Below are 26,797 nucleotides of genomic sequence, written 5' to 3'. Positions count from 1 at the left end.
GATGAACAGGACGTGCGCCGACCGCGCGGACGTGGTCGTCGCGTACGCGGGCGTGGCGCTCGGCTGGGGGCGCGCGGCGCCGTGGGACTGCGAGGGGAAGCGCCGGACGAAGGACGTGGAGGTGGTGGCCAAGGGCGAGGGGGTGGGGCTGCCGGCGCGCATCCGGGACCGCATGGCGGCGGAGTGGGGGCGGTCGGGGACGCTGGAGCTCGACGTCGACGTGGTGGTCTTTGACAGCAGCGGCAGCCACCTCGCCGCCGGTGACTTCCCGCAGAAGGTGATGACCGGCAAGGTGAGGCTGGGTGGAGAGAGGTCGGAGCCATTGCCCCTCGCGTGGTATGCTTTAGATGATCTCTCTGAGTTTAGCCGCTAGCCGCTAGCGGCCATGTTCCGACCAGAGCTGTAACTTGCTGCATGAGTGTTATTTTCGAACAGCAATTGTGCTAATTTTCACCACAGATTGACTATTTGACCCTGTATATACATTCTTGATGCACACGTCCCCCACTTTTACCTCGATGCTAGATCGGGGAAGAAAGGACGACACAAATGATAATTTCAGGAAATATATTAGATTGATTGATGGTCAGCAACGCTTTTGCAGAGCAGAGGTACCGTCCAACAAGGCAAAACCTCTCGTTAAGCAGTTAAGAAATAATCACCGACACTGTCAACAACACTAGACACGGTTAATCATACAAAGACTACAAAAGGGCAGCTGGGTGTTGGAATAAGCCTGTGCTCAAATCATTTATCAGAACCAATGACAGTAGAGAACCCAGCACAACATATATCACTCTTTGCTTCGCATGTCCCAGGCTGTCAACACCAGAAAACCTGAAAGCAGCAAACAAGATGAAACACCAAGTGAGAAGCAAAAAAGACAAACCGTCTGGTGATATTGTATTTAAACTGTTTTCAAAACAAAAGCAGTAGTTCAAACTTAAGACGTTTACCCTGGCAATGATGAATTTATTGCCAAACCAAAGCCGAAAGGGTAGAGTGGGTCATAGTGCGGATCTCCCACGTTCATGGGTAGCTGGTCGACGGACTTGAACCAGGTACGGGGGAGCTTTCCAGTGAACCCATAGTCCCCAAAAAGTACATCGGCGACACCCTGACCTTCGGTTCCAGGAAGCCAAGCAGCAACAAGAGCTTCCATCAGTGGAACATATGGTTCAATCACAACGGGACGGCCAGAGACGATAACCACCACACATTTTACTGCAGAACACACAGTTCTGATCGTGTCTGGACCAGGGTCTAGTATAGTGAGGTCAGTGCTGTCGCCTACTGTTTCAGAATAAGGTGGCTCGCCAACAACAACAATAGCGAATGAGAAGTCATTATGCTTCATGAAACTCTCGTCAGGATTCTCAGAGTAGACAACAGGCGTTGAGTCAGCAACAGTGGACTTTATGGCATCAAGAATCGTCGTCCCTGCAGAGGATATTTAATCACTGCAATGAAAATATAGCAGAGGCTGCTGCTTTATGTATTTCAATTATTATGGGCTACCGAGCAAAACAAAAAACACGATATTGTGCCAGGAAGTTAATATATTCTAATTTCCAGTCAGGAATCATGTAGTTCAGTAGAACAATAGCGTCACTGTTATCAATATTTTGAGGATTATGTACACGCTATCTAGGTAAATTGTGATGTGTGAATATCTGTCAATCCTTTTTTTTTAAAAAAAAGAATATTTGTCAATCATTCATTGAAACCAAAGCAGATGTTGTGTCTGTTTCTGATCTAAAAACTGGAAATGAAGGTTTGTTAATGTGATGCATCTGAACTCTGAAGAGCGAATATGCTCATCTTTGCTTGTAGCATTTGCAGTTAGGAATACTATCTTCTAACATGTAGATGATGCTTCAACCCATGTCACAGCTGTATGGAAAATATAACTACGATGCATGCTGACAATTTAACTGGGCAATTAAGTGTATCCCATAAGCACATAGAATCAGAAAAAGAATATGTTCAAATACAGTTCCCCTAATAACTAAATACCAAATGCACATACCAGTTGTGATATCACCGCTGCTCCCCATCCATTGAATTGACCATCCTCCACATTGGTAGCCCAAATTGCTAGCATGGCTCCCAGCTACAAGGATCCTTCTAGCTTTCTTTGGGAGAGGTAAGAATTGCTGATTGGGAGGATTCCCATTTTTTAAAAGAACAAGTGATTTCCTGACAGCTTCTCTAGCTAATTCCCTGTGCTCCTGTATAAATTGAAGGACACAGTTACTAAGTTCCTCTAACATGAATCCCAACCTAGTTATCCACGAAAACTGTGTTACTATCACGACGTAACTTGAGAAAGTAGTGTGCAAAATGTGGAAGTAGTATACAGCATGTTATCAACTTACCAACCTTCTTTCCAAGCTGATCTGCAAAGCTAAGATCAGCTAACGGGTTCTCAAACAGGCCCATCGTAAATTTGACTCGAAGGATACGCCTCACAGCATCATCAATTCTGTTCATATTGACGATGCCCTTGTGGACAAGAGATGTTAGATCATCAATGTAATCAGTGTAATTGTATGGCACCATGACCTGGAATTGAGGTGACCAAAGTTTTTAAGGAAAAATGGTGAAATAGAAAACTTCATTATCACAAAACCCTATCTCCAGTAGAAGCTAGTCAACCATGTACGCAGCAGCTAGTACAAAAGCGCGCAATAATTTGCTCAAAATAATTCCACATACCATGTCAATCCCTGCATTTATTCCAGCTTGCACAGAATAAGTATAGTTTTCACCAGGAGGTGAGGTGATGCGGTCTATTCCTAGCCAGTCTGATATCACAAAACCCTGCAATCCAAAAATATGCAAAATTAAGTTTTTTATCACAGCAAAGTAATGTAATCTAAGTTGCAGATTGTTACTAACTCTAAAATGGAGTTTGGATTTCAGATAGCCAGTTACTAGATCATGGTTGGCATGCATTTTTACACCGTTCAAGCTTGAGTATGACACCATAATAGTTGCAACACCCTTTATGATAGAGTCATAATATGGTGGCATGTGAATGCTTAGCAGCCCATGTTCATCAATGATAGTGTTATTCTCATTGATTCCATTATGAGTTCCACCATCACCAACAAAGTGTTTAGCACAAGCAGCAACTTTATCCCTGCAAAAACCATAGGCTGAGGTATAGACAGAAAATTCTTTCACACTGCAAGATATTAATAACAGCTTGCTTCCCAAAACTAATTTCAATCGACTAGTACATAATGTACTGATAGGATGCTGTCAAGGCATATTAGATTATTAGTTTCACTTAGATAAAGATGCAGGTGCCTTAAGTATTGGCTTACATCTACCATACCATTTTTATCATCACTGAGAAAAGAATATCTTACTTCCCAGCTACATATGGAACTCCTTTGGTATGATTGACTGGGATCTCTCCCTGTAAACCAAGGATGATATCTGTCATCTGCTGGACAACCGTGTGATCTTCACTGTAACTCTCATAACATCTACCCCATCTTGGATCTCTGCAAACCTAAACCGAGCTATAAGAATAATTTCTGATCAATATAACTTCTAGTGAAACATACAACATGCTCCACCAAAGGTCTGATGCATAGCAGAAGCAACAAAACAGTGTGTATATATGTTCTTACTGCAATACATGGAGCAAAAGTATATTGAATGCCTGTTGCCCGCACTTCAAGAGCAGTTGCTTCACCAATCCTTTTTATGAGGTCAGGATCCCTAATAACACATTAAATAGAAGATGATTATATATCTACAGTTCTACACATATTTGTTGATAATGTTTGCATGATCTGCTAGCCAGCAAGAAACAAGCTTAGGTTGCCAAATGTATGAATTGATTTTAGAACATCGTATCTGGAATACGCAGGAGAGCTGCGTATTAGAACATCGTATCCATCAAAGCAAACTTTTAAACTGACCAACAAAAATCTTGATAAAAATTGTGGCAAAAAAATCTGTGGCCTTCTAGGAGGCATGTAGGATGCTTGTTGTATTGCAAACATGTAGTACGTAGATTATCAAAGACGCACCTTGTAGCTCCAAGACCGACGTTGTGAGGGAATAAGGTGGCATTGTAGACATTGTTATTACCATGGACAGCATCAATGCCATAAATCATAGGAATTCCAAGACGTGTTGACAAGGCACCTTTCTGGAATTCATTTACCATGCTCACCCAAATCGATGGACTGGCCTGGGGAGCAGGAACACTTCCACCACCACTTAAGATGCTACCTAGCAAACAACACAGAACTTTGGCATTAGAAGTAGCATAACCACAGACTTAGATATCACAATGTCAGTAAGGAGCTAAAGCTTTGGAGTGCTATAGGCTTCATTTGTCTTTATCTCCCAAACAGAAATCCATATGCAAGACAGCAAGCATTTCCAAACACCCTACAATATCCATGTACATTTACACAAGCTTATATAGAATTTACCTATGAAGTATTTTTTCATGACATCTGCAGATGCAACCTGCCGTTCTATCTGTGTCATCTGGCCAATTTTTTCAGCAAGGGTCATCCTACCAATAAGATCCTTGATTCTAGTGTTGATAGGTTGCTTTGGATCCTTGTACTTCATGTACTCTGCATTTCCGATCGAAGCAAAACATAGCAGTAGAAGGCACGCCCAAGAAGTATTTGAGCTTGTCATGTCCTACAGTTTCTAAAAAGTTTCTTCAGAATAGTTGATCTGATGATCTTTATCTCTGATCCTCCAGGGAATTTGGAAGAGGCCCTAAATCAAAATTTAAAGATAGGAGAGGTTACAATGAGCTGGCAGATCAGAAATAAGAAAGTGAAAGTGTATGAAGAGAGCAAACAAATTTCTTTTGAGTGACACAACAAACACGCTTCGAGACATGGCTTAATCAAGAAGTAAGGTACCTTCCCACAGGTTTTCTACAAGAAAAAGAAAAGCACATTGTGTCTGCTGTGGTACTTTACCTTTTGCAATTCAAAAGAAGGGATAACCTCTTCTTGAGGAAAAGATATTGACATCTGACATCTCCTTACAACTTTTCCTCTTTATATGCTTACCCATTCATAAAAAAGAAAGATTTTGCAGCACGGATTCACATATCAAAGTTTAAGTATCTCCATCAGTGTACAGTGCATTGGACATGAAAGAGAACCGTTTCCAGCGGGTAAAAAATAGAAGAATTGGAATTCTTATGGGGTCAATTATTAAACTGAACACATGAGGTCAATTATTTCTCAGGACCCTGAAGGGACCCAGAAACCAACCCTGTGGAAGTCAACTCAAGCACATCCCCGTCGGTCTTATAAAATACTGGCCACCCAGCACGAACAGACTCGATACAACCTGACAAGCAGTCGACAGCGCGACTCTACAGTGGCGTCCGCCCAATCCCATTTCCACGCTTGTTCTTGCAAAACAAACGGTGCCGCCACCCGCGGAAACCTCATTCGCGGAGTACTGTGGCTGATCTAGAAGCAGAGCAGCGGCAGGAGGAGGCAGCAGCAGGCGGTGGCGGGCTAGCTTGGTAGCAAGGTGGAAGAGTAAAGTTGGGGATTCCCCTTACCGCGGAGCAGCGACGGACAAAGGGCGATGCGGCCAGGGTCCGCTCCGGATGGCGAGCTGGAGCTGAGCTCGGTCGCCGTCCCCCGCTCTCGCATGCGCGCACCGGCGGCGCACCGAGGCCCGACGAGAAAGGTCGGCGGTGCGAGGTGGGGGGAGAGAGCAGCGGCGCTTGCTCACTGGTCCAGCGCCGCGCCGCGCTTTGTAGGTGAGGTGGCGGCTTCGTGTCGCCAGTGGGCCACCCCGTATCGGCGGCAAGAGGGCAGCCAGACGCAGACGTCCACTGAAGGCTGATGAACTCCCAACGGGCACACACGCCATCCCAGTCATTTCGATCTGAGCCCGCCACTCTACAAAATATTTGGGACTGTCAGGTGGAGTGCAAGCCGTAATAGCATCTCCAAGAATAGTTAAAAAAATAAAGTCTAAAAAGCTATTAGGAGGAAAAAATACCATTCCAACCAACAGTTCTAAAAAATGATCCAAAAAGAAGCAAGTGCTGCCACATCATCCATATGTGGACCCAACATTTGATTTTTCCCTCCGTGAACAGTAACTCGCGCCTTTTTTTCCTTCCAACCGCCGTTTTTTTTTTCTGTGGGATCGGGAGCGCAGGGAGGGGGCAAATTTGGCTCGAGATGGATCCAGACATCCAGTATTTGGCATGCGGAAAAAATGTAAACCAGATTGGACAACTGTTGGAGCACCATTGTTTTATTTTCGTTTTCAAAACTAGTTATTGGAAGTATTTTTGGAGATGCTCCAACAGTGGAGGTTTAAAAAAAAACCGACACAACAGTCAAGATTTTCGGCGCATAAACGATGACGAGGAGAGCAGAGCCAATCAAGGAAACGAATTCAAAAAGGAAGCACGAAAAAAAAACTCAAGACGAATGCTGCGGATGGTCCATTTAAAGTTCAGGTTCTCTACTTCTCAGTTTATAACCCGTCAGGATTAGGTTCGCTCACATAATTGAGCAGGCAGCTTCGGCCAGATACAATTGAAGTTAAAAACTGTCCATATCAGAAATGCTAGTTATAGTCGCAGCGAACGGCTGTATAGTTAGCCTAAATACTAGCACGAAACGAAGATAACTTAAGCTTGGCGCAGGCTACACCAGCATCACAAGATCACCCGTCAATTCTCCTCTTGTGTGCTCCAATGTTCCTAAGCGGCAGCCTCGCCATCTGCGTTTTGACAACAGGAGAATAGCTTCAGTGGGGAGCAAGGGCATGCACATGACAATGGATCCGGGTTTCCAGTGTAAAATCACAATGCGGAGTTCGGGTTACCTTCGTTGTTGTTGCGGTAAGGCAAGCTGACTGCCACCCACATATCGTCGCTGAAGGGGAGCATGGTTGCGCCTTCAGGGATAGCCATGTCAGTGTTGCGAGGGTAAACTTGGATTCTGTTGGTTAACATGTAGCAGCCGCATCCGTCGGAGCTGACAGGCATGGTAGCAGTTGGCACGGTGAGGCTAGAGGTACTGGTTGGGGCTACGAGGGGTGAGTGACCATTCACAGTCGGTGTGTGTTCCAGGGATGAGTCTGTTGCTTCAACTTCTGAGCTTGCCTTTGGAATGGGCGGTTCGCTGACTTTCAGAGATGAATCCATGACTTCAACTTCTGTACTTGGCTCTGGAATGGGTGGTTCATACTCTTGCAGAGATGAGTACATCAGTTCAAGTTCTGTGCTTGGTTCTGGAAGGGGCAGTTTGTCAACTTTCAGAGACGAGTCCGTAACTTTAACATCCATGATTTGCTCTGGAAGGGACAGTTTGTCAACTTCTGATGATGAGTCCATTACTTCAATGCCCATGCTTGGCTCTGAAAGGGGCAGTTTGTTAACTTCTGGAGATGAATTCATTGCTTCAACTTCTGTGCTTGGCTCTGGAAGGGATAATTTGTCAATTTCCAGCTTTACAGATTGAGCGTTTTCATCAATAGATTGTGTTGTAGCAGCAACAGGAAGTCGGTTAGCAGAGCCAGCTGATCTAGCATCATGATTTACTGCGACATGAACATAACATGAGCTAATGAATGAAAATCAAGATTACATGGAGAAAACACAATATCACCCAAAGGCAAATACATACAAAAAAATTTTTACACAGATTGCAGTAGTAAACATGCAACACACAATATCATGTACCATGGATGCAGAAAGAGATATGACCAACCAAAAGTTAATGAAGGCAAAGTTGATATGATCCAAATATACTGGTTCATATTTCTCTCTCTCAATGGCCATAACATTGGATGACTGGTTAAGGAAAATATAATCCAAATTTTATTTGTGGTTTAGAATATCAAATTTCAGGGTAATATAGCAGCAGAGCCACTATGATGCCACAATACTGCAGGCTATCTCAGCTGGAGGCCATACGTCCCAGACCCTAAGAACTGAAGCTAATCCAAGTGTTTGCAAGAACTTGCTACTTTATGTTTTAAACCATTGTTGACACCAGCATGTGAGAGAAGTGACTGGGAAGAAAAATGAAGACAAGTCTGGGGTTCAAACCCAAGATGCCTTACATTCAGAGCTCATACCTTCCCGCTGGTCCAGGAGGTTTTGTTTGGCCATTATGGCTTGTGTAATTCTACCAGGACCCACAGGTAAGGCCAATAAAATTTCACTGCACTGTTGTGTGAGTTCCAACACGTGTTTGCAATTTACAAATATGCCCTAAGCAGCAATACTAACTAACTGATAGCATGCTCGTAACATAACAAATGCATGATCAATGTAGTTTAAAAAATCAAAACTCACCAAAGTTTAAAGCAGAAGAAATTAAACCCCGGATATGGACAGCAAAGAATCTGAGAGGCTAAGAAATTGATGCCATAATTGAAATTTGAAAGACCACATTCATAAACAGGAATGTGAAAAGCTGGTTTAGAAGAAGCCTAATACTAGAGACTAAGGAATATGAAAGTTCATGTACTTGCATTGGTAGTTTACATGTAAACGGAACAAAAGGAACGTAACCAGAAAACTCACTAGCATCGAAGTCATTATCCTTGCCATGCGTTGCTGTTGATACAACGGGAACTTCAGGTTCTAGAATCTTGATCTTTTGTCCAGAAAACAGGTTCTCAGTTCCTTGTTGCTTGGAGGATAGAATCTTGATATTTTGTCCAGAAAACAGGTTCTTGGTTCCTTGTTGCATGCATGATCCTCCAGGTACAGCAGAACAAGCAGAGCCTTTGTCCCCTGAAAGGCAAAAAAAATGTTGCTAAATGTATGTGAAACAAGTTGCGCATAGATGGAGAAAACTGTGAACTAGACAAGTCTTAACAATCACGCCATGCATCAGTAACTGCTACTGAGGCTATGAATTTGGTAATCAAGGGCACATTGATATATGTTGTACAGATAAATTATAAAAAGTAGTCATATATAACTCTAAGACTCTTAAGAGTCAAAGTTAGTCATGTTGAGGCCTTCTCACCTTTTTCTAAAAGGAAATTATCACACATATAATTCAAACATATCAGATTATCAGCAGTGTCAGTCCTTAATACATACAGCGCATATAACAGCCAGCAGGCATATTGTGGGAGTGTAATAATAATTGACAGAACTAGTTAGATTTTAATAAGAATGAAGCTTTCAAAACATAAATGCCATCGTTTGATCCAATGTAATGAGTAGAAAGATACTTGCAAAGTTATAGCTATGGAGACAGGTTTGTTCGTGATGTGAGTAGCTTAGTGACTTACTGTCTTTGAAATGTTGAAAAGCAACCCTAGCAGCATTCATCTCTGCTTGCTTCTTAGTGTTCCCTGGCTCTCCCTGAAAAGTTGTACCTTGAATTTCGACAGTTGATATGAAGGCAGCAGAATGATTTGAGACATCTGAAGTTGTAGCGTAGACAGGCAAGGGAAAGCCTTCTTTCTGAGCCAGTTCTTGTAGAAGATTCTTATAAGATACTGATGGAACCTGTAAAAGGTAGAATGATTCATTTAAGTTGATATAACTAAAATTTAGCAGATACCTTGTAATAATATTTTTTTGGCTGAATGTGTGTTTGAGATATTAGAATCTAAGAGCATTTAATCAATAGAAGCAGATGCATAGTAAAATGGCCCTTGCATTGTTACAAAGCAATTAAAGAACTTTAGGTCATATTTGAAGTTACATTACGAACTGTTTTGCTTCAGGCTAACTGTTAGGCACCTGCAATGGTTGCATTACTGCAATTTGACCGCCAAGCACTTTGAGATAATATTTAGAGTTTACTGCTTCCACATTTTCTCAAAAAGTTGAACAGCAGTTCAGGAATGATAATATCCTTCGGAATAGGCAGTCACAGATGCAAGTAGAAGTTTTAGAAGCAGGCAAAGTTTATGCACAACGAGATATGCTAGGTAGTTGATATGGTAAATGGATCACAGTTCTACAATTGTTTATGGAATTTCTAACACTATTCATCTAAACGACTAAACCCTAGTATCTGCACAGTTGGATCATGGTTTCAATCTAATAGAACTGTAACAAAGGGTTTAGTCCTAAGCAAGGTTAGGCTAGAGATGAAGCCCAACAAGAATGACAAACCATAAACAATAGAAATAATGTAAAATTAGTAACAAAACGGACATTTCCTTAGCAAGCAGAAACGAAATGGAAGCAACTTCTTCAGGCTTTAACACAACTAATACAGTAATAGCTTCACCTGGAAAGTAAGACCCAAGAACTAGCAAGAGACTTAACTTCACAACTATATATATGACTTATTTGCCAACAGATACGAAATGGCATGCATTTAATACATTTGCACACCTGAATGAACTAAAAATGTATTAATAGAACATTATAAAAAGTTGCTTTGATATAGGCCAAGATGTCAATGGACCCAAATGAACGTGACAATTGAAGTTGGTTTACTAAATGTTAACTGACAGAAAACATAAACGCTGAAGGGTGTATATGTGAGGTGGTGCTAACTTAATGCTCCAGAAGTGAAAAAGAAAAGAAATGTACTGACCAGCGATTGCAGTGGTGGGCTTGCTTCTTTAGGTAAGGACATCAGAGCAACTTCGGCAGCAGCAGTTTCAGCTTCTTTCAGTGTGCGACAGTATTCTGGGCTCTCAAATGTTTGCCCATCTATGGTTACTTCTGACTTGAATAGAGCTGCATGAAGAGAGCCTCCATAAATGGTACGATATGAAGGCAGCTGTTTGCCTCGCTTCTGAGCATAAATTTGTAATCGACTCTTGTAAGGAATCTGGGTCTCTACATACAATAAAAAAATAGCGAGTAAGATAGATAAAGCAAAAAAAGCATTCTTTTCCTTTTTTTAAATGAGCACAAACATTTCTAGTACCATGAGAAAAGGATCTTTATAACATGAGAGAATAAATTACTTTAGATTCCAAAGGACATGGGTAAAGGACAAATCAACTACTCAGACATAAAAAGAACACAATAATAATTTTCAAGGAAGGACATATGGACCACATTATGAATATTCCTGAGATGCAACCATGTAACTATTTTACTAAACCTATAGACAACTTGTTCCTGCATTTCTTAAATTAGTTCAACACGACTTCTGTGTGAAGTTCATTATGTATTCAGCGATTCACGTGGTACTTCTGCTATATCCATTATACAACAACCAGATTTTTATCTTCATGGTCAACTAGGTACAAGAATCGCATGGCGTCCTTGCAAAATCAAGTGCCATCAATACGAAATCAAAGAATACATTGTGCTGGTGAGCATCTTCCTACATGAATGCCTGCTAGCAGTACTCCCATTGTACTAGTGGTAAAATGAAAAAAGGGATCATTTTTCCTCTATTGCAACCATAATATTTGTATCGCTTGCATGTAAACAGTTTTAATCTGCTAATAAGTTCAACTCTTCATCAGTTCATCTGATAGCATACTTTCAGATGCTAGGCAACCAAATGGTTCAAACCTCGAAGTGATTCTTAACACGTTGCTCAGGCACCAGCATGAAACAATTACATGTACCCCATTTAGAACTCGGAAAAAAAATAACGAAGGGTACGGAGATCCAATACTACCACGCGACCATCCAAGGATTTTTTTTCAATTTTAAAAGGGAAAGAAGCAAAGTATTTCTAGAAGAAAAAGGGGGAAACTATGGCATGGGGTTACTAGATGGACTGATGGGGAGGAATCTTAGCAAGAAGACGAGGAACAAAACCCCCTATTTTACCTCAAAACTGTACTGAGCCAAACAGGCAACTCACCGGGCTGCGGAGGCGCTGGAGCGGCCGGAACCGGGACAGGGGCCTCGGCCGGGAGCGCGGTGAGGTGCTCGAAGGCGGCCATGGCGGCGAGGTTGTACGCCTCCTTGGCCGACCGCGCCCCTTCGTCGGGGGAGCTGAACTTCTCGTCATGAACAACGACGGTGGCGCGGAAGAGGGGCACGTGGTCGGGGCCCTCGCGGGTGTGCTCGTACACCGGCGGCGCCCACCGCCGCCGCTGGCACAGCTCCTGCAGCCGCGACTTGAACATTTGCGCGCAGTCTGCTGCTGGTCTGCTCTGATTAGGGGTTCTCCTCACTGCTGTGAAGAATTGCTCGGGGGCTCGCTTCGATTGGACTCACGAAGTCACGAGTGTTGGGTGCCTCGCCTCTGCCGTCGTCTCCTGCCTTCACGTTTCTTGCCTTTTCGATCGAGGGAGATGTCGCGGGTGGTGTTTATGTGGGCTGTGGCCTGTGGGGCACCCCGTCGGACGATTACGAGAACTGCAAAGGTTTACAAGAGCATCTGGAATATAGGTGTCCATCAGCTCGTGGCCCGCCTGCCCAGCACGGAGCTTGACTTTTTGGCCTGGCACGGAGGGTTTCAGGCCCAGGCTGGCCCAGCCTGGTACGTGCCGGGCGTGGACCACCACCCCGGCACGACAGGCGGCTCAGCCTAGTACGGTGATAAGGAGCCGGCCTGTTAAAGCTCGTATAAATACCAACAGTTCAATACCAATCGGTCAACTCTAACCATATCTCCTCTACCCCACCACCACCCTTCCTTTCCCGGTTCCCATTCACCATCTCCTCGTGACCCCGCCGCCTCCCCTCCAACCTCCCCTCCGCTTGCGGCCTTCCCTCCAGCGTGCGGTGCTCCCTCCCTCCCTTGCATCCTCCACCGTCGTCGGCCGCCTCCCTCCCTCGCGGCCTCCTTCGGCGCCGTCTCCCTTCCTCGCCTCCCTCCACCGCCGCCAGTGGAGCGGAGAGCTGCGGCGGCGGCGCGGGGGCCAACAGCAGTGAGGGGTCCGGGGGCGACGCGGTGGCCCGAAGCCGGCCGTGCTCGACGGGTCCGCCCGGCACGAAAAGGCATTGCGAGCTTGTGCTTGGGCCCTCGGTGTAGCTTGTGGGCCAGCACAGCCCGACATGAAAAATATAACGAGCCTTTCTGAGCCCGGATCGGACCGGGTCGGATGGCCCAAATGGACAACTATAATCTGGAATGAGAGGTAGCCTCGTGTCTTTCGATTTTATTAGGAGAGAAAGATCTATATGTCCTTTCTGTCAAATCTTGAGACTTTAATCGGGAGATCAGCTTGATTGGGAGGAGATGGACAGCAGGTGTTGCTGCTCTGCTATGAAAAAAATCAGAGAGGAGGTGGATGTGAGAGGAAGAAAGTGCTGTCCAGTTGCTGTTTCGTTCGATTCGAGGATTTGGTAGCGTGAGAGAGATAGAGCTGCTGGTGCTTGGATTAAAATGTCGTGCGGTGGTGGATTTGATGCGGGACGGTCGCGATGGCAGCACGCAGGGCAGCGGCGGGTGGACCGGCGGCGGCGCGCGAGCACGCGGGGAGCAAACCCACACGGCCAGGCGGACTGGCGGTGCCGTGTGGGGAGCGGGCGCGGCGGGCGGACCCACATGCTCAGGCAGACCGGCGATGAGCGGCGAGCAAAGCGACAGGAGGCGTGGAAGGGGAACGAGCGAAGGATTTCCCGGTGGTGGATGCAGTGGTGGGGAGGAGCGGGTGCGGCGGCGTGAGGAGGTGCGGTGGCGGTGGCGGCAGCGTGGGGAGTAGAGAGTGCGGTGGCGGCGGGAAAGGAAGCGAGCGAGCGAGCCTGAAGGGAGGGTTCAGAACGGGTGGGAAGGACAATAAACGAGGGGCAGAGGTGTCCTTCAGAGCTTTTAGTCCACTTTAGTCCACCTCAGGGACTAGAGGACTAAACGATTTAGTTCATATTTTAGTCTTTATGTTTGGCACTTAGGGACTAAAAGGGGTCAAAATGGATGGACTAAAGTTTAGTCCACGGTAACCAAACAATCCCTAAATATAGTGTATATCTAGTTGCGTACAAACATCTATGAGCTTAGAAAAGCCAAAACGACGTGAAATTGAAATGGAAGGAGCAGTTTATAATAGAAAACGTGACATGTGTCATTATATTTGGGAAATCTTATGGACGATCATTTGTTTCGTGCTATTGTGCTAAGGTGAGATGTGGCAAGCTACTCCTCGTAAAGTTTAGTCATTTATTAATCTTTATGAAGGCTAGTCATTTATTAATCTCCGCAAAGTCTAGGCACTTACTCCGAATTAATCTAACAATATACAAAACAATCCTCTATCCTACAAAGAGTGTTCTTTTAGAGTTCAAAATTTATCCCACAAAAGAGTGCACTTGTGGCTTTTGGACCAACTAAATTTGATTATATGCACAATTGATTGCCTAGAGTTTTCTTTAACCAAGGTGCATGTGCATTTAATTGACGATTTTTTTTCTTTCCCAAGATGCATTTTACCTTTCCAAGATGCATGCACATTTAAAATCCTATTTTTTTTCTCTTTCCAAGATTTGATTCATGTTGATTAACTGCTTTAATTAGGGGCATCTGTGTCATTTCTCATGGATACAGATATGTTAAAAAACCTAAAAGTGCGCTCTTTTAGTGCCCTCTTTGCAGACGGAGGGAGTAGCAAGGAAGAGGAAATGAAAAGGGAAAAAAAGATTGAAGATTAAGTATGATTGTTAAAATATCAGTTATGTAATTCTTTCATACCATTTTATGATTTTACGACTAAAATTAAGGGACCTTATTCTATGTTATAATCAATATACTACTTCCTTCGTTCCAAATTATTAGCCATTTTGCCTTTTTACTATTTATGTAGACAATAAACCTTATAGATGAAACTTCTCTCTCATATGATGTAACTCTCCTTATCTCTCCTCGTAATGATCATGCTAAGTCAGCAAAATTGCTGACGTGTCATAAATTTTAATGTTATGAAATTCCTACAAAACTTTCCATTGAAACTAGCCTTAATGGAGAATTTCAACCTAGGTTTATTGCTTAGACGTGTGTACAATCAACGTGAATATTGACACACGTGCATTCATTTTCACAATAATTAACTTGTAAAAAGGAAAAGCCTAATAGGCAGCGTGCATGATACGATGATGGCAATGACATGCGCAGCCAGGATGTAAATTGACGGTATGTCATTGGCAAGTTGTTGCAAAGTTGTTCGGTTTGCACAATGGGCAAATTTGGAAAATTGATTGTGTCTCTCTAAAAGCGCTTAACCTGCAGGGACATGATGGTCAATTTGCAAAGATATCTCGACTATAGTCAGTTGCATTTCCACAGCTACATTCTTATGAGTTAGATGCAAATAAAACAAAAATCTAGACACACATGAAAATAATAGATTACGGGGTGTTTGGAAGACAGGACTAAACTCATAGGATGTTTGAACACTAATTAGGAGTATTAAATATAGGCTAATTACAAAACTAATTGCACAACCCCTAGGCTAAATCGTGAGACAAATCTATTAAGCCTAATTAGTCCATGATTTGACAATGTGGTGCTACGCTAATGATGGATTAATTAGGATTAATAGGTTCATCTCGTGATTTAGCCTAGGGGTTCTGCTATTAGTTTGGTAACTAGCTCATGTTTAATCCTTCTAATTAGTATCCGAACATTCGATATGACAGAATTAAAGTTTAGCTCCTGGTATCCAAACGAGGGCTACAGCCACAAGAATTTCTATTTCCCCAAGACGTTATGCGAGAAAACATCTATGGTTGGACTGCCGCCATCCTGATCTTCCCGCTGCGGTTGCTGCTGCGATGGTACGAGAGGCGGCGGCAAGCCCCTCATCGCGGGCTCAATGTCTATGAAATCCACCGCCTGTGAGAGAGAGCCGCAATTCACCATTTGGCTCGTCGGCGACGCGGCAGAGTAGGCAGGATTCACCGTCGCCAGGGCCAGCCTGCGGTTGAGGAGCTCGGTTTGCGCCATGGAAAGCTCGGCTTGGACGAGAGCTACCTGTTGTGTGGAGCTCTGGTTAGAAATAGAATAAACATTTTTTTAACAAGGAACAGATCGTGCCAGAGAGAATGTAAGACGAGTTCGCCGATGATACATTGCACAAGAAATTAACCTGGTGCTGGAGGGCAAGGATGGTGCCGACGCAGCCGTAGACGGGGTCGGCGATGCGCGCCTGCGCCTCGTAGCAGACGCTGCTGGCCGCGTCCCGGCGCAGCGCCACGGGCACCCGCGACAGCATCTTGGCCACGTTGCTGGCGCCGAACACCTTGTGCACGGCCGCGAACTGCGCCGCGCCGGCACCGGCGCCGTGCTCCCTCACGCTGCCGCCCCCGAAGTGCGGCGCGAACACGCACCCCGGCACGCACCGCCGCCGCAGGAACTTGCACGCGCCGCACGGCGCCCCGGCGGCTCCCCCGGGCGGCGCCTCCTCCGCCTGAGCCTGAGCCTGCGCGTGGGCCGGGCCCGCCGCTGCGGCGGGCGCGGCGCCCGCGCGCTTGCCGGGCGGCTGCATCGCGCGCGACATGCATGTGAGCTCAAACCGAAGGCGCGAGCAGCCGAGCAAGCACTGGCGGATCGCGGCAATTGGGCGCGCGATGACGGCGCGCTAGCTAGTACGGAGTACGGAGTACTCGTTGGATGGGCACGCAAGATTTATGAGCTCCGAGTCGCTCGGGGGGTGCACGCTGCTCGCGCGGGTCGGCGCTTGCGGATTTCACGGGGCGGGAACTTTGAGCCGCCCGTTCGGAGTTCAAAGGCCCTGTTTAGGAGGGTGCTAAAATTTAGTCCTGAACTAAATTTTAGTTCTCTCAAAAAGAGTGCTAAATTTTAGCCTTTGGGGGTGTTTGGGAGGGAGGCTAAAGTTTAGCAACTGCTATGCCAAATGACCCTTTTACCCTTGAAGCGGCATGAGCCAGAGGTAGTGGATCTGCAGCATCATGTCGGAGAGCTGCTGCGCGTCGATGGCCATGTAGTGGACGATCATGCTGAGCCCGTGCCGGATCTGCATCCCCAGCTTCTGGCAGCGGGAGGGACAGGACGAGTGCTGCCACCGCGAGCGCGTCGCTGGGGAGCGTCGCGGCGCCGGCCCGGACAGCACGAGGCGATGGCCGGCAATGCCTCCTACATGGCCCTCACCGTCAGCATCTTCTCCACGGTAGCGGCCATCACGGCGCCGCCAATATCCTCCGTCGCGGGCGGGGCCGGCCGGAGGTCGCGGCGGCGGCGGCGAGGTGGAGGTGGCGGGGTCGGCCGGAGGTAGCGGCGGCAGCGGCGGCGGCGAGGCGGAGGGCGAGGTGGAGGCGGCGGGACCGGCGCGGAGGTCCGGGCGGCGGTTCAGGCGGAGGCGGGGAGAGAGAGACAGGGGGAGGAGAGAGAGGGGAGGGGGCAAGGGGGAAAGTGGTCGGGGGACCACTTTTTAGTCCATTTAGTCCATTTTAGCTACCCCCAAGTGACTAAAGGATTAGTGGGGGGCTAAAATTTAATCCACCAGTTTTAGCTCACCTGTTTGGGAGCATAAGTGACTAAAATGAACTAAAGTGGAGGTGCTAAAGTTTAGCACCCCTCTCCCAAACACCCCAAAGACGTCCGGAGGCTGGAGCTTTCCTCAGACGTGGCGCGAGTGTGACTCGTGTCATCTCGGATTCTTCCTCAAAACATCGAACCTGCCTACTTGATCATTCATGACGCCTCTCCCGAGTCCAATTTCTTGCTCCTCCCGAAGCGACGGCATTGCAGGCTTATGGAGTTCACTCAAGTTGGTACGAGAAGCCCCAGAAGTTGCAGAGAAGAAACAAAGCATTCTCTGTTTTTTTTTAGTGGAGAAACAAAGCATTCTTGGAAAAGCAGAAACGGGAAGGGAAATCAGGAGTCTGTTTTGGCTGAAAGCCTCAAAGCGTGAGTCGTGAGATACTGAGATCAAAGGGTGAGTCGTGAGATACTGAAAGCCTAGCCACCTCCAGAGAAAAACAATGATAGTCAAGGGTCTGCCAAGCAATTGCAAGCAGGAAAAGCGTGTCCAACTGCCAAGACGAATCACATTGCAAACATGTCTTCACCAAAATTTGACTCGTTATCCTTTGTTGCACATATTACGGTATGAGTGAAAAGAATGTGCAATGGAACTTCTCCTGAAGCCAATGCTCTTCCAGCGGCAGTAATACAATCAACTCATTTGGAAGGCATTACAGATGATAGCATCATCAGCTCTCAAGTTTCTTCTGAAGGAAGCACACCACAGCAACCTGAGCTCCCGCAAAAGCAGGGCAAACCCTTCGGCCTAACCCTAGCATCCCCGTAACTGAAGGTCAGCTCTTCTCCTTCCACAATATCTCTGGCAGCAAAGAAGCAGAGCCTTGGGAGCAACGAACCGGAGCTCCTCACCAGAACAGGATGAAGGTTGCCTCCATCACATGAATGGTTGATAAAGCGAGCAACATTTCCCACTTTGGTTGCATCAATGTTGACTCTTAAGCATGCTTTTCCAGAAGGCAGGTGCTCTCGAATCACAATGAGTGCAGGAGAGAGCTTCCCAGCAGAGGCAAGCTCATCATACAGCCTGTGCCGCCTCCGTGCTTCTTCAGTTGTCAAGAACTCGCCTACAGCTCAGATACAGAGATGACCAGGAAAGTAAGCTCCAGTGACTTTAGGTGTCAATATCAACAGTAATATATCAATGCAAACTGAAACTGAGGAAAACATAGGAATAGCAATTCGAAAGGATGCCAAAGCGTGTTGTGTTTTATCATCCCTAAAGTAATTCCTACAGTCCAATCTATACTGTATTTCCAACTAATTAGCACACAAACATGCTATTCTGAAAATAAGCTGATCAATAACAAAACCGACTCTTCAATCCTACAGGGCAGCAGCTGTACAGGAATAACCTGAAACTCAATAAGCTTAAAGATGATGAAGGGACTCATAAAGTTCAGTGATCCTGTGAACTAATCTCAGCAGCTGTACAGGAATAACCTGAAACTCAATAACACTTAAAGATGATTAAGGTACACATAAAGTTCAGTGATCCCGTGATCTAATATCCTAACTCAATCTTTTCGAATAGCGAAGATTTAATTTAGCACAAAAATTTTTTCTTAAGCATCCATGTAGTATAGTTTCTATAGAGTTGGTGCACCTAAAGCTCTAGCACTGAAATATTATCGAGACATGAATCCCTTGAGATATTACCTAGTCAACTTATTTCGAAAGCATTATACACCCAAAAGGCATGATTCATTTAGTACTTTTTCAAAGGATGCTAATCTACCTGGCTGCAAACGTTGTTTTCTACATGAATCCACAGGTACGATGGGCTTGCCCTCTAAGAATGTACTCAAATAAATCTGTTTCTTTTCAACATTGGCACAAACACAACCAATGCAAGGCAACGAATAAACAACCGACTGTAAACACGTGGGCACTTGGGCAGGTAATAGGGCTGTGTCTATGAAATGTTGAGAGAACACACGACTGACAAGTAACAGTAGGCTATTCTTCTCAGATCTTGTGCATCAGTCTGAGCATGTCAATTGGTAGGATGCAAAACGGAGAGCAGAGAAAGGGAGCACGTTCTGCTTTACCGGCGTACTCGCAGACAAACTGCCTGCGACCGAGGGCCTCCGCTGCGTGCAGCCCCCACCCCTTCTGCAGGTGGCGCACGACGCGCAGGCGCACCGCGACTCCGCGCTGCGTCCGCCGGTTCCCGCACGAGGGCCCGCACGCGCACCCCTCGCCGCACTCCCCGAGGCTCCCCATCCCGCCCTCCGAGCCCGAGCCGGCCGCGTCGGCCTCCGCATCGGCGCACGCGCACCCGGGGCCCCCGCACTCCCCCGCCTCGCACGCGCACCCGCAAACGGCCGATGGGAAGCCGTCGAGGCTGGGGCGGGGCCAGGTCGGGACTGGCGGCCGGGCCCAGGCGCCACCCCACGGCTGGGCGCCGGGAGCCAGCCGGGCGAGGGAGAAGGGGGTGTAGAGGAAGTAGGCGTAGGGCTTCGAGTCGACGCGGTTGTGGAACGGGATGGGGAGCGGCTCCAGGCCGCGTGCCGCGTCGGCGGCGCGGCGCGTGGTGACGGCGGACGCGGCCGCGCGGAGGGCGCGGCAAGCGGATGCAACGGCGGCGAGGTCACGCGGCGGCAGCAACGGCAGGAACAGCTCCGCCGACTCGGTGACGGCGGCCGGTTTTGCCGGATTCCTCATCTCGGACGGGTCAGAAGGGAACGACCAAGCCTGTACCAGACTACCAGTGTGTATTCATGAACCAACCTCTCGCCGCACATCTCGAACGGGACCAACAGACAGGGGCTCCCAGGTGTGGGTCCCACGTGTCAGCGTCATAATGTTACGGCGTACAAAATTTCGTTCAAATGACCAGTCAACATTGTTCAATTGATCCTCAGGATCATCTTGTTCGGCCAGTTCGACACTGAAAGGCAAGGTCTATTTACAAAATTTGGATCCTTATTTCTAGTGGCATATAAACCTACAAAGTACTGTACGTTGCAAGGGGCAGCCCAACCGAGCATCAGCGACTAAAATTATACGGAGCAATTAACAGGTTGGAGTTCCCATCGGTCGGGACTGGAGAACTCCCGTTAGGCGAATCAGAGGAAGAACTTCAAGTAGCGCTGTTGTCCTCTGTCGACTTCTTGTATTCAGGCTTGAGCTCGTGCGTCCCTTGATTCGGTCCTCTTTTATTGTAGACACAGAGGTCGTTCAGTATCTCTTTCAGGAATTGCTGCATAGAGCAAACGAAGTGCAGGCAATTTGTAAGTGATTCCTAGTGTAAAAAGTACAGTAATTCTAATAGGAAACCAATGCTTTCTTTGAGTAGAATTAGGGGTTAAAGAAGGGAGAAATGTACTTCAGGTTGGTCTGTCTCTTGCATAAGCTGCTTTAACGACCAATTTGGCTGCCTCTCAAAAAGCTTGAATAGGATATTCTCCATTTCTTTACGATCCCTTCGTGTTCTTTTCATTTCAAAAGGTTTTGTTGATGCTGGCTTCTTCTTCTCCTGATGGACAAAAGAAACATGTAATGAGATTCTTTATTAGAATTTGCATGGTCACCAACGATACCATAAGTAAAATTTTTAAGAAAAATATTAACGCTGCAATCTCTAATGTAGATAAGGAGTTCCTTTGGCAGAATAGTTAAGTATTTAGCATAGAAACACAATAGGTACAAGAAAATTGCGACTTCAGAAAACAGCAACCAGTATTAAAACTAGTAACATAGGCAAAAGGCACTGGACGTAAATTGCCTAAGCTATGCTGAGAAAGAAAAGAAGTAAAGAACTCTTACCTTTGCATTTGCAGCAGAAGAAGGCATCAGGCCAACCAAGCCAGGCATGGGTCTCATGCGATTTCCATGGTCATCCACAAGTACCTACAAGAAGTGAAGGTGAAAAGGGCAATTTTATCGAGAAAGATGCACAAGTGTGGGACGAAATCATCATCGGCTCAGTCACCTCCACTCTTGGTCTATCCATAGACTTAGTAGTCCTCTCACGGCATAACTTTCCATAATTCGCAAGATTTTCACTGTGTGGTTTCATGTCAAACTTGTTCTCGACTTTCCCTTCACATGCGTATTTCCCTGTGATGTCACAATTGTTTCGTATAGGAAAAGGTCATTACAATATTATTCAGAGTAAACATCTTAGACTATGGGCAAGCCTCAGAAAATACAAGTAACGTAAAGTCTTCCTGACTACCGCATGGTCATACACTAAGCAAAGCACAATATGCTACCTTTACAGAAACTCCAACATGATGGGGTACAGGGCATATGTTCATCGCACAGTGAAATTGAAAAAGTTACGTGAAGTTTTTTGTTAAGTGAAATACATTGAGAGTCCACAATGAAGCAGAAAGTGAGTTAATAGTGGAATCAAAATACCAAATAGGTGTTTAAAGAATAAGTTTAGACTATACAAGCTTCTAGAAGAAAATAGTTCAGCACGTGAAGAAAAAAATAGATATTGGACTGGTCTACAGGGCAACACGGAACAAATACCTTAGTTGTGATATGTACACGGCATATGTCCTCCACAATTCAATAAGTAGCATGATAACATACAAAATTGGACTGTATAAATTAGCAGTTACCAAAGAAGATGGGACCTATGAACTCCAAACCGAGCAGATATTTATTTTCCAAATGAGCAGGATGCATAGAATTTAGATACTATAATTCATGGACAAGAATGGTTGGTAAAAAAACAATTTACAAGCATGGCAAACCGCCTCCAAAAAATGCTGAAAATGGTTCGATAGAGTTGGCTAGCAAGCAGTTTTAGGCATTGATAGTCTCCAAGACACAACTTGGGCAACCAATTTATCACGTCAATATATTCTAAAACTGAAAGTATTCCAGGAGCATTTTTGAGTTTTGACACAAATTTACATATATCATTTAACACATCTTGACCTGTATGATCATAAACATGTTCAGAATTTGGCAGCAGCATTTACTCTATTGGTACTCTCTCTCTTTTTACTGAAGGGAGCACATAATATTACATTTAAAAAGCTCGTACTTAAAATCCACTACAATAAGTAGGTTTAAGATTATCTGTAGGAAAATTATAATGCAATATAGAGATGAAGAAAATGCATGCAAACAGCATGAAGAAAGTGAGGTAAAATGGTTCCAACCTTGGTTAGACTCAGAAAAGATGCACATTGGCACAAAGTCATTATACATATTCAGAGAGTAACTCTTTGGTGTATTGCCATTGTTTGCTTGAGCCATCTCCATCTTGAACTGTTATGCCATTAACAGTGTAAGAAACATAGGTACATAACAAGAAAGTAGCAGTAGCATTGAAAAAGAATGCTCCTATACATTCTCATGAATATCTGGATAGCTGGACATACTAATGAAGAACTTTTGTCCATCTCTTTAAACTAAATACATTAACTGCACAAAATCCCATCCTTTTCCTTCTCTGGAGCCACTGAGTGTAGACTTATAAATTCGGTTTCTATACAAATATTGAGAACACAAATCCAACTATCCCTATCCCTGCTGTTCAATTCCAACAAGGATGCAGGCATAGAAATTGGCAGTCAAGTTCTACAGAAATATTGAGCACGTAAACTCAACCATCCCTGCGGTTGACTCCAAGCAAAAATGTTTAACCACAAAAGGGTAACGCAGCAGTGTAAACCTCACGTACAAATTATTTGCAGAGTTATAATGCTCTAAGGTTATAATCAGGTGACTGAGTTTCTAATGGCAGTAAAATGCACAGGCTTTTCTCTACAAAACTATGACAAAGAGCTGCGCTTATCATTCATTGAGGTAAATTCTGCATTGGCCATTGGCGCCTGCATGTTCGATACCAAGGGTTCAGGAACCAGGTTTTCATAACAGTTTGGCAGAAGGGCTATGATGTAATAGCAACAAAAAGAAAAGGTAAACAGACACATATAACTGACACCTTTCAGGTTATGACTATAGTTAAGTTTCAAAATGATTGTATTTTGAAAGGATAATCAAGTTCTGACCTGGTTTGGCATGATTGCACTGATACATCACTAGTTCTGGGAACAAAAATATGCCAAACATACATAAAACGAACTACCCCCCTAGGGATGTTTTGCATTGCTTCAAAGGTTAAGATTACCATAATCACATAATGAAATACAAGTGCTTTAAGTACATGTACCATTCAAATATCATATAAGAGGAGGACCGAAAACTCAAATCACCATATCTGTCAGAAGTAACCCCAAAATCAATCCGATGAACCTCCCCATGACATCGAAATAACTTAGCGGCATGCTAAATTCACCAAGCCCATCCCCATCCCCACCGCTTGGTCTACGTTACCACACAAATCAGGCCGGAACAGGTATCCACAAAGGGATGTAAGGCGCAAAGAGGGGAGGAGGCTTGCCTTGGTAGGCTGCTCGTCGCGGAGGGGGTCGAGGGAGAGGATGACCTTGGCAACCACCGGGTTAGGGTTGGCACCGCCGGCCTCGGGGTTGGAGGTGGCGGCGGCCTCCTGCCAGGCGCGGGAGACGACGGTGGGGCATTTCATGAGCCAAACAGGGCGGTCGGCCCGCGCCGTCTCCAGGGGCTTCACCTCCTCGGCCATCGCTGCCGGGTGCCCGGGTCGGTAGTATTCCGGCGAGTGAGGTTCGTCACAGAGTGCGGCTTGCTTGGCTGGGGAGGTGGTGTTCCGGCGATGAGGGCGGGCACCACGGCTCGCCGGTCGGTTGGGGCGGGTCGGCGAGGGAGGGAGAGGACAGAGGGGGCGGCGAGCGGCTAGAGAAATCGGAAGAAACGCGGAAATCTTAAATAGAGCTGGAAGCAGGCACCGTTCCGGGCTGGACGTGGCTACGTACATGGGAAACGAGCCCGTATAAACAGAAGCTTGCAAGTGGGCTCGAAAAAGGCCCCAAGTGGGCTGCTATGTCCAAATAGGCCCCGTGTAAACAGATCTGTTTAGTGATTTTTGCTTGACAACGCACCAGATTTGTATTAACTTTTACTAAAAAACAGATTTGTGTTAACTCACTTGGTCGGTATCTGCCGTTTTGGTTAATAGAGTAGGTTCTTATGAAAAAGGTCTTATATATAATGAAATCAGATGATCATATATATAATGAAATCAGATGATCAGTATAACTCGTAGGTATGCATTTTCTGACTTTGAAACTAAAATATTACCGATTTGTAAGGACGTATGCTTTACGTGCAAAACCAAACCTTTCTTCTAATCATAGCAAACATTCCAAACCAAAACTGAATTGTTTATTTGCATTGGACTAGTAGAAAAGAGTTGCACCGAAATATTTCGCAACAAAACCTCCTGTATACAATGGTAAAGATATATATCATGGTGGTGAGGAAATACACTATCTATTCCTTATCCTTGTAAATGCTTTTGTTTTGGTGACATGGTTTCCAATGCGCACCTTTTGTTTTGCCATAATGCGCATTTTTTACATTTGATAATCCATCTTTCCAGGCACACGCTAGAAAGGTAATGCTTTAGCTCAGGCGTCCGACGCAGCAAAATTTCGAACGGCCTCCTTATCCCACGTGATAGCAACATAGCAACACGTGTCCAGCTTCATGCCACATGAGCTTTATGCTTATCCTTTCGCTCTACGTTTACCTCGGCTTACAAGCTCCTACTGCACACATCATGGCCCTTGGAGGCCATGCATCGCGCCGCGCGCCCATCGCCGCTGCCGTTGGCAGCTTCCTGCTGCTAGATGGCAAGCTCCTACCCCATCCCCACGCCATCGCACCTCCTTGCTTCCTTCAATTTAGGTCATGGGAGAGGATCACGTGGACCTCCTTGAGGAGCTATCTCCCTCACCTTCAGCCCTTTTGCCTCCGGTGTGATAGGGGCAAGCTGCGCCGGTCGTCGGAGGAGCTCCACTGGGAAGGGCGTCGGGCGCTGCTCGAGTGTCGGGGGCGCGGGCCGCTGCTCCCCCGCGGTCAGAGGCGAGCCGCACCGGCCTGGCCGCCGCCATCCTCCTCCTCCTCTTCCTCCACCGTTTCCTAATGTCAGATCCCATTGTGCAATGCTTCTCCTGTTAGGGTTTGCTACATGTTGCGAGCGTATGTTTCAAGTGTTTCAGATGTTTCAAAAGAATGTTGCAAGTGTTTCATGTGGATGTTGCAAAAAGTAGATCTAGATGTTGCATATGTTTCACACACATGTTGCAAGTGTTTTACTGGATGTTACATTTTCAATGAGAGATTTGAATGTTCCATGCAACACGAAATAGATGTTGCGGCGGGTTTTTTTCCTCATCATCAACAGATGGCTAATAAATTTTTTACAACATGTTTTTGATGTTGCAAATGATGATTTTCTATGTTGCAAAAGTTTATCTTTTATGTCGCAGTTGTTATTTCTTGATGTTGCGATGGACCAACGGAGCGTCCGATGGGAAGTTTTCCCATCGGACGTCCGGGCGCTAGCAACGCCCATGCTAGAATATAAAAAAAAAATCATGACAAAAACTAGCAAAGCCTAAACACTTTTATGCATACGAGACAACATGTATAGAATTCAGACACAGTTTATTTGAGAATTGAAAGGGTACACCAAATGTTGCTCGTCACGCTGAGCACAGGAACACAACTGACAGATAACCTCTAGCTAAGTCCTTGTTGTGACCTCCTTCATCATCTTAACCTTGCCGTCGAACGTGCGAGGAATATCTGTGCCAATGTGACCGCCGACGGGGTACACCATCACGTTAACGTCGAGCTCCACCGCGCCCGAGAGCCAGTCTGACGCCATGCGGTCGCGGAGTCGCCGCGACAGCCCCACCCTGCCTCCCCGCGCCACCACCTCGACGTCTTTGGCCCAGCGCCCCTTCGCGCAGTCCCGTGGCTCCACGCGTGCCCAGCCGAGCGCCACGCCCGAGTACGTCACGGCCACGCGCGCGCTGTCGACGCAGGTATTGTTCATCCGGAGCGTGACGTTGAACGACGGCGAGACGAGGCGGGCGGCGCGGCCCGGGTCGATGCCCTCGTAGCCGGTGAGCTCGACGGAGTATGAGGGTTCAGGGTACGTCGTCAGTGCACCCGCGGCGACGATGATGGCAAGTGCCGCCAGAGTACTACCGCCCATGATTGCAGTAATGAAAGGACACGCAGCCGAGCAGCAGCCGCGGCGGTTCCGGCCACGTGCTGCTGGCTTCGGGTCGTCGGCTTTCATGGCGTGGTAGGGCTCGGCCGCCGCCGCCTCGAGGTCGATGCCCAGACCCATTGTTTGTTCAGCACCTCAGGCTGGCAGTAGGAGACGGAGAGGGATCGATTCGATACGGATCAGGTGGTTGAAAAAAGGGGCATGCCGGCCGCACAGCAACTATATGCAGGCGTTGTCGACTTTGCAGAGTCTGTTAATGTCCCGGCTCCTATTTTGTTCCGGAGTATAGTCCGCGAGTAAGAGACGTCATAGGATACGTGTATGTCAAGAGAAC

The 26,797-nt window shown here is 46.2% G+C and overlaps 5 protein-coding genes across 8 annotated transcripts; all 5 read right to left on the bottom strand.

Moving 5' to 3' along the window:
* Positions 1 to 550: 550 nt before the first annotated feature.
* Positions 551 to 5,871, bottom strand: LOC117855118 (uncharacterized). Of its 3 annotated transcripts, XM_034737399.2 has the most exons (11): positions 5,570 to 5,856; positions 4,461 to 4,761; positions 4,050 to 4,254; positions 3,645 to 3,735; positions 3,378 to 3,523; positions 2,902 to 3,145; positions 2,719 to 2,823; positions 2,383 to 2,565; positions 2,030 to 2,231; positions 957 to 1,440; positions 551 to 837 (listed from the first exon to the last, which is right to left on the bottom strand). In XM_034737399.2, exons 2-11 carry the CDS (start codon positions 4,675 to 4,677, stop codon positions 705 to 707), a joined length of 2,010 nt encoding a protein of 669 aa, XP_034593290.1. In that variant the 5' UTR covers positions 4,678 to 4,761; positions 5,570 to 5,856; the 3' UTR covers positions 551 to 704. The 3 variants fall into 3 exon arrangements, with proteins under 3 accessions (XP_034593290.1, XP_072149833.1, XP_072149834.1); XM_072293732.1 differs by lacking the exon at positions 551 to 837 and having other exon boundaries at positions 1,274 to 1,460; positions 5,570 to 5,870; XM_072293733.1 differs by lacking the exons at positions 551 to 837; positions 957 to 1,440 and having other exon boundaries at positions 2,078 to 2,231; positions 2,379 to 2,565; positions 5,570 to 5,871.
* Positions 5,872 to 6,449: 578 nt separating this feature from the next.
* Positions 6,450 to 12,265, bottom strand: LOC117855119 (double-stranded RNA-binding protein 1). 2 transcript variants are annotated; one of them, XM_034737401.2, is made up of 6 exons: positions 11,790 to 12,265; positions 10,554 to 10,801; positions 9,289 to 9,508; positions 8,567 to 8,779; positions 6,859 to 7,455; positions 6,450 to 6,753 (listed from the first exon to the last, which is right to left on the bottom strand). In XM_034737401.2, the coding sequence occupies exons 1-6, from the start codon at positions 12,055 to 12,057 to the stop codon at positions 6,734 to 6,736; spliced, it is 1,566 nt and encodes a 521-aa protein (XP_034593292.1). In that variant the 5' UTR covers positions 12,058 to 12,265; the 3' UTR covers positions 6,450 to 6,733. The 2 variants fall into 2 exon arrangements, with proteins under 2 accessions (XP_034593292.1, XP_034593291.1); XM_034737400.2 differs by having other exon boundaries at positions 6,859 to 7,575; positions 11,790 to 12,261.
* A 2,845-nt stretch (positions 12,266 to 15,110) lies between these two features.
* On the bottom strand, positions 15,111 to 16,365 carry LOC117855126 (LOB domain-containing protein 4). Its single transcript, XM_034737408.2, has 2 exons — positions 15,955 to 16,365; positions 15,111 to 15,839 (listed from the first exon to the last, which is right to left on the bottom strand). The coding sequence occupies exons 1-2, from the start codon at positions 16,363 to 16,365 to the stop codon at positions 15,558 to 15,560; spliced, it is 693 nt and encodes a 230-aa protein (XP_034593299.1). The 3' UTR covers positions 15,111 to 15,557.
* Positions 16,366 to 17,891: 1,526 nt separating this feature from the next.
* On the bottom strand, positions 17,892 to 20,051 carry LOC117855121 (histone-lysine N-methyltransferase SUVR3). The gene is made up of 2 exons (XM_034737403.2): positions 19,421 to 20,051; positions 17,892 to 18,436 (listed from the first exon to the last, which is right to left on the bottom strand). Exons 1-2 carry the CDS (start codon positions 20,034 to 20,036, stop codon positions 18,048 to 18,050), a joined length of 1,005 nt encoding a protein of 334 aa, XP_034593294.1. The 5' UTR covers positions 20,037 to 20,051; the 3' UTR covers positions 17,892 to 18,047.
* A 142-nt stretch (positions 20,052 to 20,193) lies between these two features.
* Positions 20,194 to 24,128, bottom strand: LOC117855122 (uncharacterized). Its single transcript, XM_034737404.2, has 6 exons — positions 23,743 to 24,128; positions 22,496 to 22,604; positions 21,307 to 21,434; positions 21,141 to 21,224; positions 20,701 to 20,850; positions 20,194 to 20,574 (listed from the first exon to the last, which is right to left on the bottom strand). The coding sequence occupies exons 1-6, from the start codon at positions 23,941 to 23,943 to the stop codon at positions 20,455 to 20,457; spliced, it is 792 nt and encodes a 263-aa protein (XP_034593295.1). The 5' UTR covers positions 23,944 to 24,128; the 3' UTR covers positions 20,194 to 20,454.
* Between the last annotated feature and the right edge of the window lie 2,669 nt (positions 24,129 to 26,797).

The sequence above is a fragment of the Setaria viridis genome, chromosome 5, assembly GCF_005286985.2.
Source record: "Setaria viridis chromosome 5, Setaria_viridis_v4.0, whole genome shotgun sequence".
Taxonomy (NCBI): Eukaryota; Viridiplantae; Streptophyta; class Magnoliopsida; order Poales; family Poaceae; genus Setaria; species Setaria viridis.
Note: the sequence above shows the minus strand (reverse complement) of the source record. Positions and strands in the feature narration are given on the sequence as shown.